Source organism: Bombus fervidus, chromosome 13 (genome assembly GCF_041682495.2).
Source record: "Bombus fervidus isolate BK054 chromosome 13, iyBomFerv1, whole genome shotgun sequence".
Classification (NCBI taxonomy): Eukaryota; Metazoa; Arthropoda; class Insecta; order Hymenoptera; family Apidae; genus Bombus; species Bombus fervidus.
In genome coordinates this window covers 3,082,988-3,101,512 of record NC_091529.1, presented here as the reverse complement: position 1 = coordinate 3,101,512, position 18,525 = coordinate 3,082,988, and the positions used below count along the sequence as shown (strand labels likewise).

The window sequence follows — 18,525 nt, the reverse complement described above, 5'->3', positions numbered from 1 at the left end:
TGATCCGACATATGTATATATGGCTTTGACAATAATAATGTCAAAACCCTTTTGATATCATTATTTTCGCTTTAATTAATTATTTCCACAATTGAAAAAGAGAAACGCAGACATTTATTCAATATGATTACATAAAATCTATTAATAACTTAATCCTACGCTAACAATATGCCATTTAATATAACGTCAAATCGCAGTCGGAAGTAAAATAATATAATATTAAATTCTGAGAAAATACTGTTCCATTACAGGTAGGAAATACAGATATAACATCTATAAATATAGCTTTTGATTCGATTATTTTCATAATTACGCGCATAACTCTAACCTACGAAGGCGGAGATTCAAGGAAAGAATCGTATAAATAAATAGCGCATGAATATTTGTATCAACTTGTTGCATGCAAAAGAAAAAGCGTCTCCTTCGGCTAAACCGGTTTCTCCTATCGATCCTTCAAACGAAATTACTCATTCGAGGATGGTAATCACCCGCATGACGAGTACTATTCACGAAGAAATGAATTTATGTACGGTCGTTACTGCGAAGATAAGCTGTGATACATAATACCAATTGGAAGAAAGAATGTTAGTAATTGTTCAACGTGATTACTTTCTTCGATAGTTGTCTTCGTCGTCATATTCTAAGGAAGACTTGTGTTTCAGATTATGTAGTCGGATAATTTGGCGTTGGAACGTTTATCGTGCCCCAGAAGAGCACGAGCTTCGATGGGTCGTGTCTGATGAAAAAGATGAAAGGTCGATTCGCAATGAACCTCCTCTGACTTCCGTCACGCTCCAATACAACGCTAGTCACGGCTGCGGCTTCGGTACCTTTTTCTGTGATATCTATTTCTACCTTTTGAAGAACATCTGTAGCAAAGAGATGTGGGTTGACCAGATTTGCGCTATTTCTAAGACTGTCCAGCCCGTATGATGGAAGATTCTGATGTCTCACAAAGTCTAGGAAGTTTTGATCAATTGGTCTGGTTTGCCTTCTATTTCTTCCTGTTTGTTCTTTGAAACGATACTTGTTTTCTTCGAGATTTACAATCTTTGCATTATCGTGATATTCTTCGGATCTGCCCTCCATTGTATACGAGTTCCTATCTTTCTTTCCTTTAACGTCGTGAATATCACGAGTCTTTCTGAGGAAAAACCCATTCGCCCATTGTTCCACGTTGTAACCACGAATTTTGTCCTCGTACGTAAAGTAATTTCGTTTTACCACACGTCCCATTCGATCTTCGTTTTCCGATCCTGAGGAAGGATAGAAACGAGAGGGGAAGTATATCATGTCTTTGTATACTTCTTTCTGTGGTCTCTTTTCGTTACCACTCTGTGAAGTAGTTATGGTAGGACTTGATTTCGGCCGTGATTCTGATGGCCTTACGTTCGTCTGATTTCTGTTATTCATATTGGTTACGGCATTGGGTTGAGATATAAGGCTCAAATCTGCTGTTGCTGGATCGAATAAAGACTCGAGACCTAAAGCGGCGAGCGTAGGCCTTAAACTTAGGCTGGTGCTTAACTTCATTCGTGGAAAACCGATGACACATGTTTCGTTCTTTGCATTCTTAATTAAATTCTCTATTATGTCGACTGTTAGTTTGTTCTTGAATTCTCGAAGAGCTTTTGCACCTGGAGTTGTTGGAAGCAAAACGTACATCGAGAGCTAAAAAGAAAATATGGAACAATTTGATAAGATATGTATGTGTATGTAATAGCAATTTTTAAAGAATCGGATGAATTTTAATTTTAGTCGCAGTAGAATGGAATAACTAATTTTGAATTGAAACAAAATAACATTATTTGAAAGCTTATATTTGTTGTGAATTTTTAAAATACTTACTTCGCGACCTTTGTATGGAAAACCAATGATCTTCGCGCCCAATTTCTTGTCTAAGTAGAACGGAAACATGCCTCCATTGTACATCATGTTGACATTAACTGTCTCGTTTGGCTCAATGAAGAATGGTCTCCTATTTAAACAATCGAATTAATTAAATAAAAGCTTACAGTATTAAAATACTTAAATGAAATTATTTATATTCTTTTATTAATGTACAAAAAATGTAATAGAATAACAGGTACTTTACAGAAATCCATTACAACATGAATAGAACAAATATTTTTATAAAATTGAAGGAGCTTAGTTAAAAAAGAAATAGAAACGAAAAGAAATATTACACAAATCCTTGGTTTCTTTTTAATAAGTATAGTATTAAAAAATAAAATTCAATAATGCAAGTTGATTGAAATAAATTTTTCTTATTAAACCCTTTGAGTGCTGAATATTCCAGGCGGAAACAACTCGTGTGGATGACACGCGCCTAGCCAATTGCTATCTTTGGGAACGGAATACTTCTTTTGCCAATGTGGACTATATTAATTGAATATGCAAGGTGCAACTGAGTTATAATGTATATGTACACCTGTACACTTACAATGTCACCATGGCGGCGACAACGGAGTGAAAAGGGATATTATTCATATTCATATACAGAAGATAAATGAACTTCCATTTTTTTCTTTATGTCATTGCTAAGAAATGCACATGTATCATCTCATACACTAGTAAAAGAAACTCAAGCGCGGAAGAGATCGAAAAAATTGATAAACGCATATATGCATCCTTAGTTCACACAAATAGCTTCTGCTAGACGCATAAAGAGATTACTAATGATCTATGTTCTCTATATAAAACCTACATAAACTTCCTTCATAGAGGAAAATGATACCTTTTCGTAGCTCTATCCAAAAAGTATTGGTCCCATTCTCCATTAAAGTAAAGCGCTGATAAAAGAATCATCGCTGTTCCTGGCCCCGGCACGTGGTTTAGGATACTTGTAATTTTGCCTTTCGTCTTCTGTCGCACCCACATGTTTATCATCTCTTCTGCCCCTTTTCCATTTCTAGCAAAATCCACGTTGAATACATCGGTTTGATAAATCTCTTTACTAAGTAACTTGAATTGCGGCAGTATTGGAAATCCATTCTAAAGCACAACCATTAAAATTATAATCAGTTACACGTTCGTTTTATTTATTTATTTTATTTATTTATTTCAAATGAAATCCAATTCCTTTTCCATTTTTCTAAAGTTTAATTCGCTCGTGAAAGGAAATTTTACCTGCACGTATGCCGCTGTGGCGAAGTTCAATTGCGGTAGAAGTATCCCAGCAGATTCTTTACTTTGAAGTTGAGACAAAAGCACGCCAAACATCTGGTGAACAATCTCAGAATTTTGTGAGATATCAATCCCGGCCTCTAATCCAAGAACCTTGGACGCTTCATCGAAAGTCCTACCCGCAGAACCTGCAAGAACGATTGCCAATATTGCGGCAAGGCTAGTTGGCGAGAAAACTATGTTGTCCCGTTGCTCGATCAAGGATACGCCCCGAGTTCTGTGAATCTGTCGTTCTACATCCAGACCGAATTTCAGTACTCCGTTAGCGATGATATTGTTCACCTGTAACGTAGTTCCAAACACGTTATTATCCACTTTCTATAGTATATGTTTGTATATTCTATTGATGGAAGATTTTCTTAACTTTCTGAATAAATATTTTTTACGAGAGCTTCCGCTGATTTGAGAAAGAAACGTGCTCGTTTAATTGAAATAAACGTGAACTGTTTACGCGTCATCAGCGACAGCAAAGAAAAATGTGCAGTCAGAGTTAAACAACACTTGTAAACTTTTTCGACCCCAGTATGTATTCTATTGTGTAACGCGCTGAAAGCTACAAGGTTGTGGCGATTTACAAAAATTCAAAAACACTTCAAGACCTTTATTCAACGTATAATTACATTTTACGCTGGTAAAATACGAAAAAAGTGAAAACCCGCAAATTACCATCAAGGTATCATTAATCTATCCGTATGAAACTTTAAGATCACTGGTCAACTGTTAATGTTTACCGGACAACTTGCATCACTGATGCTGCCTTTTATTCTCATCATGAATTTCTCAAGAGTATTTCACAATTTTATAAGTTACACACTTCTACTACTCTTCGTGACTCATGCGATAATGAATTGAATCGTAATCATCCAAAGCTTCCATCAAAACCTTTCACTGTATGCCTTTTTAATTCTTTTGCATTATTTGGCTGTTTTTAGATCGAATTCTATTTTCGTCGTTGGAAAATTTCTTAGCGCGTTCACGATGCAGAACGAAAACATACTTAATCTTTATACGTTAAGACGCTAAACAGAATTTTGTATATTTCCATCCATTAAACAATATTTCAAGCTCACAACAGAAAAACGTGATAAGTACTTTTTGGGTGATTTTATGATATTTTGAAGTTATTTTAGACTTACAAAAGATTAATACACAGCGTGAATAATAGTCTTAAACGTACAGTGGCTACAAAAAAAATTACCACGTACCCTTATTTTCCAAGAACCACATATACATACGTATAGTACATACAACTAGATATGTATCATTCATATGAATAAAGAAAAAATTACACTTAACTGAGTACAGTCTAAGTACTTATTTTAACAAGTATTTTTATGCTTACATGATCGCCCCAGTCTTGCAACATGTTTTCGGTACCAGCCGCAGTTGGATATGATGCCTTTGTTCTTTGCGGTGCACCGACTTCAAGTATTGGCGGTGAAGTTCGTGGTAATTGCGATTTCACTTCATAGGAATTGATTGTGCTCTTTACAGAATCTTGTGACTGTACATTTTGAGGGATATTTGGAAAAATGGATGGAGGAACAGTTGTAGACGCGAGCAATTTATCGTCTGGATAGATTAGTTGACCAAAGCAAGTGGCCGTGAGGCACAGGAATATAAGCGTAGTCTTCATTTCTAAAAAAAAAAAAAAAACAGATAATGGTAATTAGACATATTTTTGTGATATGTGCGTAATTATTTTTGCAGTTAAAATTGTAAGGTAAAGTATTAGGAACAGGTGCTTTGTGAAGGATTCGAATATTTTAATAGTATTGAGATATGAAAATTGAAATTTGTTATGAACAAAATTGTTAAAGTTAGTCAATGGAAAATATTATACGTAAATGACTGAGCACTCTAGTATACGAATATCAGCAAAATACAATTACACATAAATGACTGAAAAGACTACCATTCGAATGTTATTATTAAAATAATGTGAATGCCCATAAATATCTGCACTCTAGTTATAGTTCCAAAGTTTTTTCTCTGTATACCACCCTCCAATATACCAGACCGGTTAATATATATAAAACCAGTTTTAGAATTTTACCGTTGTTAACCAGTCGAGTGCAGGTATAAATATAATATGCTTTTGGTGATCCTTCTTCACGAATTGTAAATCAGTGTCGAATAATTAGTGCGATAAATGAGATGAAATAGGAATTTAAGTATCGAAAAACTCAACGAGGATAAGAACTTAATGGATGTCTTAGCTGCTTCATTTTTGTCTGTGACTGCGACAAATTAATCTCTTCAGGGATAAATTTAGTTTTGGACCAAAGAATATACATATTTAAAATCTAATAAAAAAGAATTTAAAGAATATTGATTACAGAAAAATGAAAATTAAATTAAATTAAGTAAAGTTGATTGGGGAAAAATATTGATAAAACAAGTTCTCGATGAAAAGTATAAGAACATTCGAAACGTTAGCTTCTGGTTCATAAATATTCATTTTCTCTCTATATTCGTAAAACTTATTTGATATCTACATGCTCCTTTCTTTTTCTTTTCCTCTCTCTCTCTCTCTTTCTTTTATACGTGAAATTATAAGTATGTACAGTCAAAGTAAACAACGTTTAAGGAATCGCACAAATTTATTTGCATACTACACTTAACCCATCTGCTTTTAAAAGTGAAATTCCTTGAACTTAAGAATGTAAGGGTCCTTCATTCTTTCTACATATTTGTTAGGAAAGGAAAAAGGATGGTAAAGAATGCTGAAGGAGAAAAGAAGAAGATTTATAACGAAGAATAATAGCAAATGAAAAGGAAGTAGCTTAATCGTTGTCAATTAATTGTGTTCCTGTAATGATATGTTACAATTGATTTAAACGTTTCGTTATCATATCACCAAGATACATATAGTCGTTCCAATTTCCTACTTGCATATGTTATCGTGTTTTATTTGCGTATTTCGTACTAACTATTTATATAAACACTGTAAATAAATTAGATTAAAAATATGGACTATTAATTAGCGCCAGTTTATTAAAAGATAATTGAAAAGTAGCTTCTAATTAACAGGTATTTTATTCTAAAAATTATTGTACCAAAAAACTTTCTTTTTTACAAATTCATATAAAAAAAAAAAATAAAATTTATCTTCAACAAAAATTCCTGTTAAAAGCATTTTTTTCCAAATATTGAATTCATCGAAATTCTATATCTTTTTCGTTAACGACACAATTATGCAAAAAGAAAACATATTTAAGAACCTGTTTTAAGACAAACTTAGAAAAATTTAACTTACCAATTTATTAGAATATCAATATCAATACGATTCCCATCTTATCTACTACCAAATCGAAAAATTAACGAACAGGATGAAAATTTATTAATAATTTTCTTTACATGCGATATTTGCTCTATCCTAACGTGTTCAACATCAATCATTAATTTTCAAGACGTAGCAATAATTACGATACAACAACATCACTATCCATTATCATCATTAAGCGACTAATTTTGGTATTATTTAACAAATACGTCGTTCCTCCACTAGCGAGAAAATAACGAAGATACTAATGTACTGTTACACGCACATAGCGTTAAGTATCGATCTGTCTGCGGGTATTTCACGACACTATAACATGCTTTTGCTCGCGTCATTGAAGATTAGAGTTGACAATATCGTGGTAGCGAGCATCCAGTGGGAAAACCCACATCAAACGTTATCCTTAGTCGGCTGGGAGATGAGCAATGATGCATGGCCGAGACATATATTTTCAACTGTACATTGGTTATTTTCAGTGAATGAAACGCACAAACGTGTACGAACATGCGTCGTAAAATTGTATTAACGGCCAGGTGTACTTTTACGGATCGATGAAGATTGTTTCAGGGTTGTTTGAAAGAAACGTAAAAGATAAATGTACTCAGCTGCTTATGAGATTTGATGTTGGATGAGATAGTTAAAAGACATTGTTAAGATGTTTTGTAATTGTAAGAAGAACGTGGTTTATCCGTTTAATTCGCTTTTGGAAGGAAAAAGAAATGTTTCGTAATGCACGATGACTTATAGATCGTTTACAATTTAATATTAGAAGTAGCAGAATAATCGAAAAAATTAAATTGCAGTTTTATTGAAATTTTTGTGATTATACGAGTACGTAATTGAAGTAAAAATTTAATAGATTTCGAGGAATTTGTGTTTTCGAAAATTTAAATAACCTTTTATAGAATATATGAATAAAAACTTGTTTTTCTTCTAGTAATATATATTTTATTAAAAAACCAGAAGTTTTGTATTTCTGATATTTTCAGAATTTTCTTTCCAATTGAAACTATGCATGGAGATTCTATTTTCAGGAATACAATTTTCGCCTGGTCCAATTCTATACATCTCTAGTATAATTTTCTGCAGTTTAAAAACGATAGAAACCCAAAAGAAAGGTAACGCAGGTTTATACCACGCGCTTGGACTTTTAAGAACCTTCTTTCCAATCAAAATGCTTGTTGCGAATTCTACTTTCAGAATTGGGAAATTCCATTCGTTGTAACTCCTATATATAATTTCATACAAAATAGGAACAATAGAGGCCCAAAAGGAAACTGATTATCTAAATCCTCAGAATTCGTCAATTAATATAATCGAACAATAAGAGAAATATCGAAGAATCCACCTTTATCTCTAAAAATTCTCTTAACCTTCGATACAAATTGTCTTCTTGGAAGCAGGTGTCTATCTCAAAATTGCATCAATGACTAAGTCTACCATTCCTTGAAAGTTCGATTTTCCAATTATCATGATACGCGATCTCTTTCTCTATTTTATTGCCATGTATAGTCACGACAATAAACTAGTCATTCGAGTGTAGGAATTTCATGACTATCACGAACTCGATGACCCTCTATAATTATCCATCTTCGTTGAAGATCCGTGTCTGAAAATATCATTGCTGATCACTGATAGCGTCGAAGAAGATTTAACAAGATTCAAGTGTTATCCTTGATAAAGTGTAGAACAACGAGGCATAGAGAGAGGACGAATATGAAGATGAATAACTTAATACCATCGTAATTCATTAAGCGTTATAGTTTATATATCCTTGTATGAAACGTGTGTGAAGACCTTATCACCGATTGTTTCCGAAAGTAATAAGCTCGACCATGATTCTTCAATTTTTAGTTACGCGTCAATATAATCGATAAGTTTTATGAGTAATAAAACATGAATTAAGAAACACGAAGAAAAGAGAAAAAAATGTTCAAGAGTGAGTTATATTTAAGAATGTATTCAATCATTGAGAAGTCAAATTAGATAGATTAGATAATAAAATCAAAGATAATTCTTTGATTTTAATATCACATCGTACATTTTATTTATTACTCTGACTACCCAGAAACCTAAGCGATAAACTTTGCTGATGTTATTTAGTCTGAGTCTTAAATGGCTCAATAAAATTGTAGAATGAAGTATATTGGCTAGAACTTTACAAAACTATGTCATCTAGTGTTCTATGACGGACCTGTACTACAAGATACAAAGAATAGTTATTAATAAAGAAGACAGATGATATAATGTATCTACTATTTGACGGTGAAACTATGACGTGATAGTTTGCCCTTTTCAGTGTATATTAAATCGTGTATCTCTCTTATATGTATGATGTAAACTCACTTGTGTGAGGTCTGTTGAATTTCAGGACTTTTAAATATTAACAACTGAAAAATAAAACCTTAAATACACTATACTACCCAGTTATAGAAAAACAAAACTACAATACTACAATCAATGGAAAATGAATTTCTTTGTTACACAAAGATTCAGCTTTGACTCAATTAGCTTCTAGGCAAAATGTAAACAGTAAATTTATAAGCAGAAGAACTTTATGTCAATATTAGAATATGGTAGATAGAGGATTATAACTGGTAATGTAATGAAAATAAATAGATGTATATAACTATACATCTTAGTAAAGGTCAGGAATAATTCTGTCAAAAATTGTTCGTGCACACTCTTAATAACTGCAAAAATATAAAGTTAAAAACCCGTTATTTCGAAAGGCACGATAGTTTTATTATTCACAGATACTATCTTTCCATCTTGCACGACAATTTCCCAATCAATAATATAATTTAAACTAGAAGTATATTATAAATTCCTGTTTTACAATTTCATAATCTTTTGTCGCATAATATCATCAAATAATTTATACATCGTAAAATTTATTTTCAAAACTTTCTTATTTTCTTTCATCGTCAAGCTTATTATTGCTAATCAAAGATATTTATTACCAATGGTAACTTGTAACTGATAATCTGTAAAATTTCACCAATCATGATGGATGAATTGTGCAAGAGAACCTGAGGTTAATATATTACTTTATTGCTTTATAATTATTATACTTTGTTGCTATATTAATTAAACATTGTATCAAACTAGAATGTTTATAATATTATATTATATAATATAATATTGCATTTTTATATTATTAATATATTTATATTATATATTATATATTATATATTATATATTATATATTATATATTACGCACTTTAGTGCGTAAATATTTTAGCCAAAGGAGGATATGTCATACTTCTGTGAATCACTGTAACTGGAAATTACTTTGGCGAAGACCGGATGATCATTATTCGACGTGGTGAAATAATCATTGTTTGGGAACAATAAACAGCAAAATTGTTCCAAAACATATACGTATATCGTCGTTCCGATCGTGATACCCTTTGAATTAGTCTCTGTTAAAAACGGAATCAAACGATCGAGTGATTGTGCGTTCAGTTACAGGATACTGCATTCGTTGGCGACACAATCGCGTGGATACCTGCTCCTTGTGAAACTTGTTCCATACATAATAATTTTGCACATTCCGGGAAACTCCACGGAATTTGTCTTCATCTGTTAGAATTAGCATCGTCTGACCAAACGCGATGATTTATCATTGCTACCATTATTTCTCTGTTTATTTGCTACTATCGCTCGTTTATCGTTACTTGTGGTTATTATCGCTAGTATTAATGTCTCTTTAAAACTGTTTCACTGATTAGATACTATATATTCGAGATCGCTTTTATTTTACGCAAAACGTAAATTATTAAATCATTGAGTGTAACTATGTCCTTTTGGAGAAAAAAAATTTGAATGGAAGAAGAATCCCAAATAAGTATTATTTATTTTCTAAACGATGAAAGGTATATCGTATTGGATGTAGAAAAAAATTCTTTAATGCATTAATTGCAATGATTTCTACGTTGTCTTCTTTTTAATCAAAAAGTGTCTTCCAGAATTCATCTGAACTTTCCAGATAATTTCATGTGCCTTCAAAATTTATATTCCCATAAAAATTTCCCGAATAATGACGAAAGTACTCCAAACTTCCATAAAACTTCCATTATAGTCATGTAATCATGAAAGAAGCATTTATAACTTATTTAAGTTATTATCCAATTCCTCTTTCTCAAAATTCGTTGAAACATTCAAAATGCCTGCACGTGTTACTTAAACTGTTCTATACCTAAACTATATTATCACCGAATTCTACTTTCTGAAAAATCGCCAAAATATTCGAATTTCCTTTCACGTGTATACAGAACTTAATAATTCCAAACTTTTAAAAGTCTTTCATAATTATTATCATAGAAATGTTTTATTATTACTTAATTCTACCTTCTTAAAATTCATCAAAATGTTCAATATAATCCTATTCTATCAAAAATCTTCTACAAATGATTCAACATTCCTTTGCAATGAATATCTTTGGAGTCAAACGTCATATCTTAAAAAGAAAAGTATAAATATTCATGAATTTTTATTTTCATACGATAGCTTTCTCTTCAAGATTAACCTCTAGTAAGATCTTAACCTCTTTGCGATCTCGTATTTACAATGTCATCTATAGATGTTTGGGCATTCTCTTCGAAATTATATTACGAATATATAAAATATATTCCTACTTTTCTCAAATGAAACTTTTTAATTCAGTCTCCGCTTCTAGTTTCAATCGAATCGATATTTGAGACATCGATAAGAACAACAATGGTCAATATTTATTAGTATAAATAAAAGAGTAATATATCAAAGATGAACGAAAATTGACAGTGCGAAAACACTTTAATTAGCTGATTAAACTTTGTATAGATTTTATGAAGCATCGGCTGTTGATTATAGATAGATATGAAATTTGAGTAATGTCAATATATTCCTTGTTTCAATTTAAATTTAGCAAAGTATTTGATTCCAGATATAGCATAATGTAAAGAATTAACAATAGAGAAATATTGCTCTATCAATGTTCTTCTATCTAGACTATAGATTGTTGTGCATTTATGAGAAATTTGAAGATGAAGACAATTAAAATACGTTAAATATATAAGATATAGTAGTCGTTCTAATATTCAATAGGTGAAACAAATCGTTGCTAAAGTTTTACTTCCTTGTGTAGTTTACGTTTACAAAATTACAAGCTTACATAAAGATTCGCAGTCTAGGCATAACTTTGAAAATATAACAAAAACCTCGATGTTTTGACAGAATTACGCCAGGTATCAGAATATGTGACACAAGCTCCGCATTCTGATCACTGAATTGTTCGACCTCCTTTAACTATCTCCCGTCTATACAGAACACTCTGATTCTTGTCCTCTTACGTACCTTTTCAAATGTCTTCAGAGTATCTTCTTCCAAATGTCGCGTCTCTTTCTCTTGCAGTTTCCACTCGAACACCGTGCGCTCTTTTCACTGATAAATTAAATTGTCGAGGTCAATTTACTTGTCATAGTATCGTGAAAGACAGCGAAACGAGATAATGGATAAAGAATGGCGAAGAAAATGAAAATGTCACGTGCGTTTGATAAAAAGTCGAAGATCTTCTGCATGCGTGTCCTCGTCGGCGGAATAAAACACAGTACTCGTCTTGTTGATAGATCGACAGCCACGAGACGACTGAGTTACTACGGTCTCCGTTGTCCTTTATTGTATTTACCGGTTTCGTCTCTGCCACTTCCCCTTGCCGTACGCGACGCTTCCTACAGTTTGTATATACGAAAGAGGGGATGTCACTGTATAATATCATTTCTAGGGACCGGATCGAACACCTTGGCGATGGAGTCAGCCTATGAAAAACTAATATTGTCAAATATTGTTGACCCACGGATTTCCTGGACACATGACTATTTCACAACCAAAAATTTATATATATCACATTTTAAAAGTAGCTTCCGTGATGAGACAGAGTCAATGGTGCTATATCTTTTTCTTGAAATTGGAGGCATTGGTGGACATATAGTGTGCGATTGTAAATATCATACGAGTACATAGGAAGTGCTTTTTTTTACGCAATTATAGGGAAATACACAAAATGCGCATTACATGGAAAAATGTATCGATTATCTAGAGTATGCTTTACCAAATAGGTGAAACTAATCTTTGCTACGGTTTATTAATATAATAATTTATAATATTAATAAAATTCTTTGCTCTTGTATTTCTTTTTTGTGAATAGGACGAGAGTCAATGATTTTGTATGTTTTCTTAAACTTGAAAGATCTACCGAATGCGATTGAAAATAAATCATAGGGGAAATACATCTACGCTTTGGTTCCATTTGTTTAGTTGTATTTATACAAATGCTGAATTTGTATAAATATTCGCAATTTACTGATAAATTATGTAACAAAATAAAATAAATAGAGAACGTAGAATAAAATCTTTTCATTTAAACCTTGGTTTTCGAGAGAATCGATTTTGGTATCCTTGATAAAATTTTTCTTTGTGCTTTGTTGAATTTGTACTTTGTTGAATCTAATAATCTAATAATTTATAAACGTCGCGTAGGCATTCTAAATATAGAAACAATGGTGTTGCTGTATCGTATTGTATGCATATAATTACGTATGTAGGTGTATGCGTACTATTGCATACGCAGCCAATTTTCAAAGCCTATTTTTGCATAAGAAATCATCTGCCTGCTCCACAAACCTTCAAAAATCAATTTTCTACATTTTTGGTGAAATGATTTCCTGTTTGTTCTATAAATTTCATCTCACTTACAAATGCATACATATTTAGCAGATTTTCAAAATCAATTTGAAAGACAAACTCCAATTTCTTTATTTCAATTCTGCATATTTTGGATCCACTTCTTATTATACAAGACTTGATCCGAGCAATGATTGGCTTATGACGATTCAAATTTTCTTTTGTTTATTGACTGTGGTAAATTCTTATTATTTCTTTCTTATTGTTTTCGGCAGGTCGTTCATTTCTTGAATCAGCTCCTTTTCATAATCCTTAATGTATTGCATATGTATTGTATTTTCTATCTTTTATTTATTTTTGGATAAAGTAGCGTTTATACAAGACTTTACTTTGAGCCATATCTTGAGCATTTAGGAGACAGGGGCGTTAAGTTTGGCATGAGTCAATATTACATAAAGGTTATTTAAAATAATAAATGCTTATGATAATTGGATTGGTTTGCTTATTTCCCAAGAAATAAAGAATACCTAGATTAATTGCCAATTATTTAACAAAAATTTATTCAACACACGCAAGCTTTTTTCTGAGAAAATTTGTTACTGATATTTTACATTTTTCTGTAATGTATACATATTGTTATTTACTTTATGCATATTATTTTTCTGTTATATATAGCCATGATATTTCGTATTAGCGATGATAAGCTATAATCGTTCTGCGCAGTACACGAATTAAAAGAGATTAATTTTATTTCGACAGAAAAACCCACAGAGGAACAGTGTGAGGTCTTAGTTTATAGTAAGGTTGTACAGGTGGACATTCGAATAGAATATTCCAACTTCCAATAAAAAATCAGAAACTGTTTTAAACAAGTTTTACGAAGTGTAATTTAGAAGGAGTATTGCATTGACATATGTAGACATCTATGCATGTGACAATACAGATTGCCGAATTTTCTGAACTGGAGGTACCAAAACCTTTCGGAAAATCCCAATCCCTGTCCTTGCCAAAAGAAGGTGCGCCAAGGGCATATAATAGAGTTATCGTAACATTTAGGATGCTGTTAATTGAAAAATTATGTGAAAAATATGTGAGGTAAACCTTCGATAGTCGAAGAAAAACATTCATCGGACATTTTTCAACATTTCGATAGATATCATGCAATAGCAAAAACAAGCAAACCAGTCAAACACTTTATCACACATTCAAACTCCAGAGCGTTATCTCCACTGAAACAACAACGACGAAATTTTTGTAGCCGCTTCATATTTCTTGGGAAAGTCATCACTTGTTATCGAATGTTTCTCCAAACTTCTTCGTGTTTCTATATTTTATAGTTCCTATATATATATTTCCAAATAGGGAAATTGAATTATAAAGCCTCAATTTATTTATCTTTAATGGGTAATAACACTACACAATTTTTAATAATCTGCCAAATATGAATTAACTTCATGCGTCATATATCAGTGGATTTCCCAACAAAAATATGCGATAAAGGGGAAGCCATAAACGCCCATTGTATCTTATTATTTTAGTAACATAATTAATAAGAATATCACATAGCTTTTAACGTTTCGTAGAGCATCAACTAATTTTGTGGTTTAACTGTGTGTTTAATTTCTTCAGGTAACTGACGATAAGGGTCAAATTGTAAACATCTAAATTGTATTTCTAAATCAGGACATATATAAATCGTTACATTAATAATTTTCAGAATAACAATTAATTCACAGTGAGGATTGAGTCGTAAATCCTTAAAAAAAAATTCAATCGTATTATGTATATCTAGTTACAATATCTTAATCTTTTGTAATAATACCGCTACACACTTTTTGGTAACCTTTGACATATAAATTAATTTTATTAAAGAATTTTCTTAATGAATGATATTTGACAAATTGTATAACTCAATTTCCTAAAAAGTAAAGCCTTCGATCCAATTTTATTATTTTTAATTTTGACACACTGAATTTTCACATTGAATTTTTAAGTTACTTTTACATTAATAATGTGTCTCTCACCTCTGTATAAACAGACAATTTCGGAATAATAAATACGATTTGTTTGAATAGCTTGAATAACACTTGAAAAAGTATAAGGTAATCGTAGATGTGGGTTTTCCCAAGGGTGGATTTAAAAGAAGGGTCATTGCTGGAATCGTATTTATCATCCTTTTCAATAGTAGCAAATCATTTTCTCGAGAAATAAATACTTAAAGTGTAGAATCATGTCACTTTATATGTACTTATAAATTTTTCTAAATATCGATTCAGCAGTGAAAACAAGATATCACGGTTAAACAGTAATACATCCAATAGATATGATCATACATGAGTGAGCTATCTTCTTGGAGAAACTAATTCTGAGATTTTGATTAATACCATGTGCCAATGACGCATTTGAAAACAAAAGATCTGCCAGAATTTTATTCAATGACGTTTTTCAGTCGAAAAAATAACCGCGAGCTCGTTTCTCAAAGTGTTTGATTTCTTTTATAGATAGAATAATATAAATGTCGAATTGAAGTATTATTATACGAAAAGGTGATATTTTATGAAAAAAAGATAAAGAAGGCTGCAAATAAGATCAAATTTAATATTTGTTCCATTATTATCGATTTAAAAAAAGGTAGCAAGGTCATAAAAGAGCAAATATTATTTCGTCAGCCCCTTTTTGTTTGCAGCAAATAAAAGATATACGATCACTAGAATTGCGTGACCGTTATTAATATCCACACACGAAGATTATATTTTTAGATAATAAGGTATACATATATATTTCAATTATATTTAAAAAATAGTTCCATATTCCAGGTATTTTTCGTAATATAATATAAAGTATACCATTATATAAATTATATATAGTTTATACTAAAAGTCTTAATATTATATTATAATTTAATTATAAATAACTATAATATAATGTTATATCATAAATTTAATTTAATTTATTGAACAGAGGTGTGGGTTGCAACCTTTTAAAATTAGAAGGCTTCTAGAACTAAAAAAGTGATCTTTATTTACATTAAAAGTTCTACAAAGACAATATTTTCCGTCATTTGGTATACTACTATCTTGGAATTTTCTTAAATTTAATTTAATTGTTTTATCAAATTTGACTTTTAAAAAATCTATGCTCTAATTAGATTGCCATCCGAAAATTCTTTCATTTGATTAGGATTCTCTTGCGTAATAATTTATCAACTAATACCAGTAATAACTAATATTAATAAAAGTGAATAACTAACATGTTTGAAATAATCGCAGATGAACAATGTCATCGTTAATGAAATAGTGAAATTCGCCAAGTCTATAGTCCAATTTTTGTATTTAAAATAATTTCTTAAATACGTACAAATCTGCAGTCTACTCATAATTTATAAATGTTCTCCAATAAGTACTGCCAAAATTGATAGTAGTTGACAGTTTATGCTCAGAATTAAACGTGAATGAATCTCTTTTGGACAAGTGACTAATTACACGCGATCGGGAAATTCGAACAATCGATGATTGCGAGGATCATCGGAACGGAATCACGGAACTTCTTTTATTTTCAATTATGCATACCTATTCCATTAGATAGCATTACATGATTTATCCACGCGCCTCGAATTCAGCCGCAACAATCGACAAAACCGATAAGGATCACGAAGCCCGCAGGAAAGATTCTGCTGATAATTAGTCGCCATTCATATAAATAGAAAATCGATTAGCACCACGTTTGCCTCTGTAACTGTGTCAGTATCTCTACCGTTTGTCACGCAAATGATTGTTTTCTTTTTGCTGGGGCCAAAGGCAGCATAGGGTGCGTTATTTCAGAATGACATTTTATTCAAATTAAAGCTCATTTAAATACTATTCGATTTTAATCCCTTATTCGATTATTTCCCATTTATTCGTTCTTTCATTCGTTCTTCGAAACTTACTCATTTTTAACTTTTATATTACTGGTCGATATAAAAAGTTATATTAATACTTATAATGTATTATATATTATACATTGATAATATTCACAATGATATACATAAAAACCTAAATTTAGGTAAACGTCCGTAATCTAAAAATATAATTTCTTTCGAGCGCTGATAGGAAGTTGTGTCACGAAATTTCACAATGCGTGGGACTAATTTGGAAAGTGACGATGCAAATTATGTGAAATCGTATTTGGCTTAGAAGGAACTTATGTACGTAATAAGAAACGAATCGCAAAGTTCTTTGTCTCGATGGAAGCTGTATAGTTTCGAGGAAGAAATTTGCATAGGAGGAAAAAAACATATGGAAAATGGTGCACTCTTGCGTATACTACAAAATATTATACGATAACAGAGCGTTACACAACTTAAAAGGAAAATCGTGTTTACACGAAAAAGGCAATCGACATATGCAAATATACGTACGTCAAGTAAGGACTGGATACAATTTCAATTGTGTTTAGTTTTAAAGAAGAACTTGGGAATACCGAGTTTTATTATTACAGCGCTTGCACAGTGGTGATTAATCATGCTTCATAATCGATGGGAACGATTCATTATCGATTCAGATTTCATTTCCAATCACATCGACCAAGGTGGGATATTTTTAAAAGATTATTTTATTTTTATTCTGGATCACGCTAGTGAATTTCAAAGATTTATTCATTAAACACAGGCGACTGGTCATAGAAGAATATCGTGGACAATATTTGGATTATTGAAATTTTCGTTGATCATCTTGACTATGTAACGGTATAGAATATATCTGATATATATGTAAGTAAATAATATCGTATAGTATATCTATTATAATATTATATTATTCATTTAAATTAATAATATAAATGTTACATATCATGTCTTGTCTTAATTTTTATGAACTTCCTCTGTATATTTATAATAATAATGTACATGTATTTTAGGTATCATGTAATATTTTTGATATAACTGAATATTTGTCAAGATAATAGATAAAATTTTATCAGAAATTTAATATCACAGAGTACTTATTAGATGCAGAATTCAAATGCCAAGAAAGGTTAGGTCGCATCTAGTTTCGTTTGTAACATTTACTTGGTCACAATTGCCTAGCTAAACTGACGAATCAAATCTGATTATACATGTAAGATATTTTGTGCATAATCTCTATGACATTTTAGATCAAATAATATGTATTCGTATGTATTATATAGTTATTGGAGAAGTATCAATATTTAAATGAACTGAGAAACTCCTTTGCTTCGGTTAAGAAATATGAATTAAGAAACGATCTTATATATATATATATATATATATATATATATATATATATATATATATATATTAGTAATTGCGTATTTGATTTTATATAAATAATGCTGTAAATATTATTCGAATTAAAATGAAACTAACCAAATTTTATACACCTATGGTTTTCAA

At 31.2% G+C, this 18,525-nt stretch overlaps 1 protein-coding gene across 3 annotated transcripts; it reads right to left on the bottom strand.

The window, feature by feature from the left end:
• Window positions 1–91: 91 nt before the first annotated feature.
• LOC139993693 (leukocyte elastase inhibitor) lies at window positions 92–12,120 on the bottom strand. 3 transcript variants are annotated; one of them, XM_072015654.1, is made up of 7 exons: window positions 11,808–12,120; window positions 4,529–4,824; window positions 3,130–3,468; window positions 2,738–2,994; window positions 1,849–1,978; window positions 1,332–1,671; window positions 92–1,256 (listed from the first exon to the last, which is right to left on the bottom strand). In XM_072015654.1, exons 2-7 carry the CDS (start codon window positions 4,820–4,822, stop codon window positions 664–666), a joined length of 1,953 nt encoding a protein of 650 aa, XP_071871755.1. In that variant the 5' UTR covers window positions 4,823–4,824; window positions 11,808–12,120; the 3' UTR covers window positions 92–663. The 3 variants fall into 3 exon arrangements, with proteins under 3 accessions (XP_071871755.1, XP_071871753.1, XP_071871756.1); XM_072015652.1 differs by having other exon boundaries at window positions 92–1,671; XM_072015655.1 differs by lacking the exons at window positions 4,529–4,824; window positions 11,808–12,120 and adding an exon at window positions 3,853–3,873 and having other exon boundaries at window positions 92–1,671.
• Window positions 12,121–18,525: the final 6,405 nt, after the last annotated feature.

What these genes read in the sequence shown, in the direction of transcription:
- LOC139993693 (XM_072015652.1), bottom strand. Translation starts at nt 4,822, where the DNA reads ATGAAGACTACGCTTATATTCCTGTGCCTCACGGCCACTTGCTTTGGT. An exon ending in TGCAAGACTGGGGCGATCAT is followed by an intron (nt 3,469 to 4,528) that starts GTAAGCATAAAA and finishes ACTACGTTACAG; the next exon opens with GTGAACAATATCATCGCTAA. An exon ending in TTGGATAGAGCTACGAAAAG is followed by an intron (nt 1,979 to 2,737) that starts GTATCATTTTCC and finishes TTGTTTAAATAG; the next exon opens with GAGACCATTCTTCATTGAGC.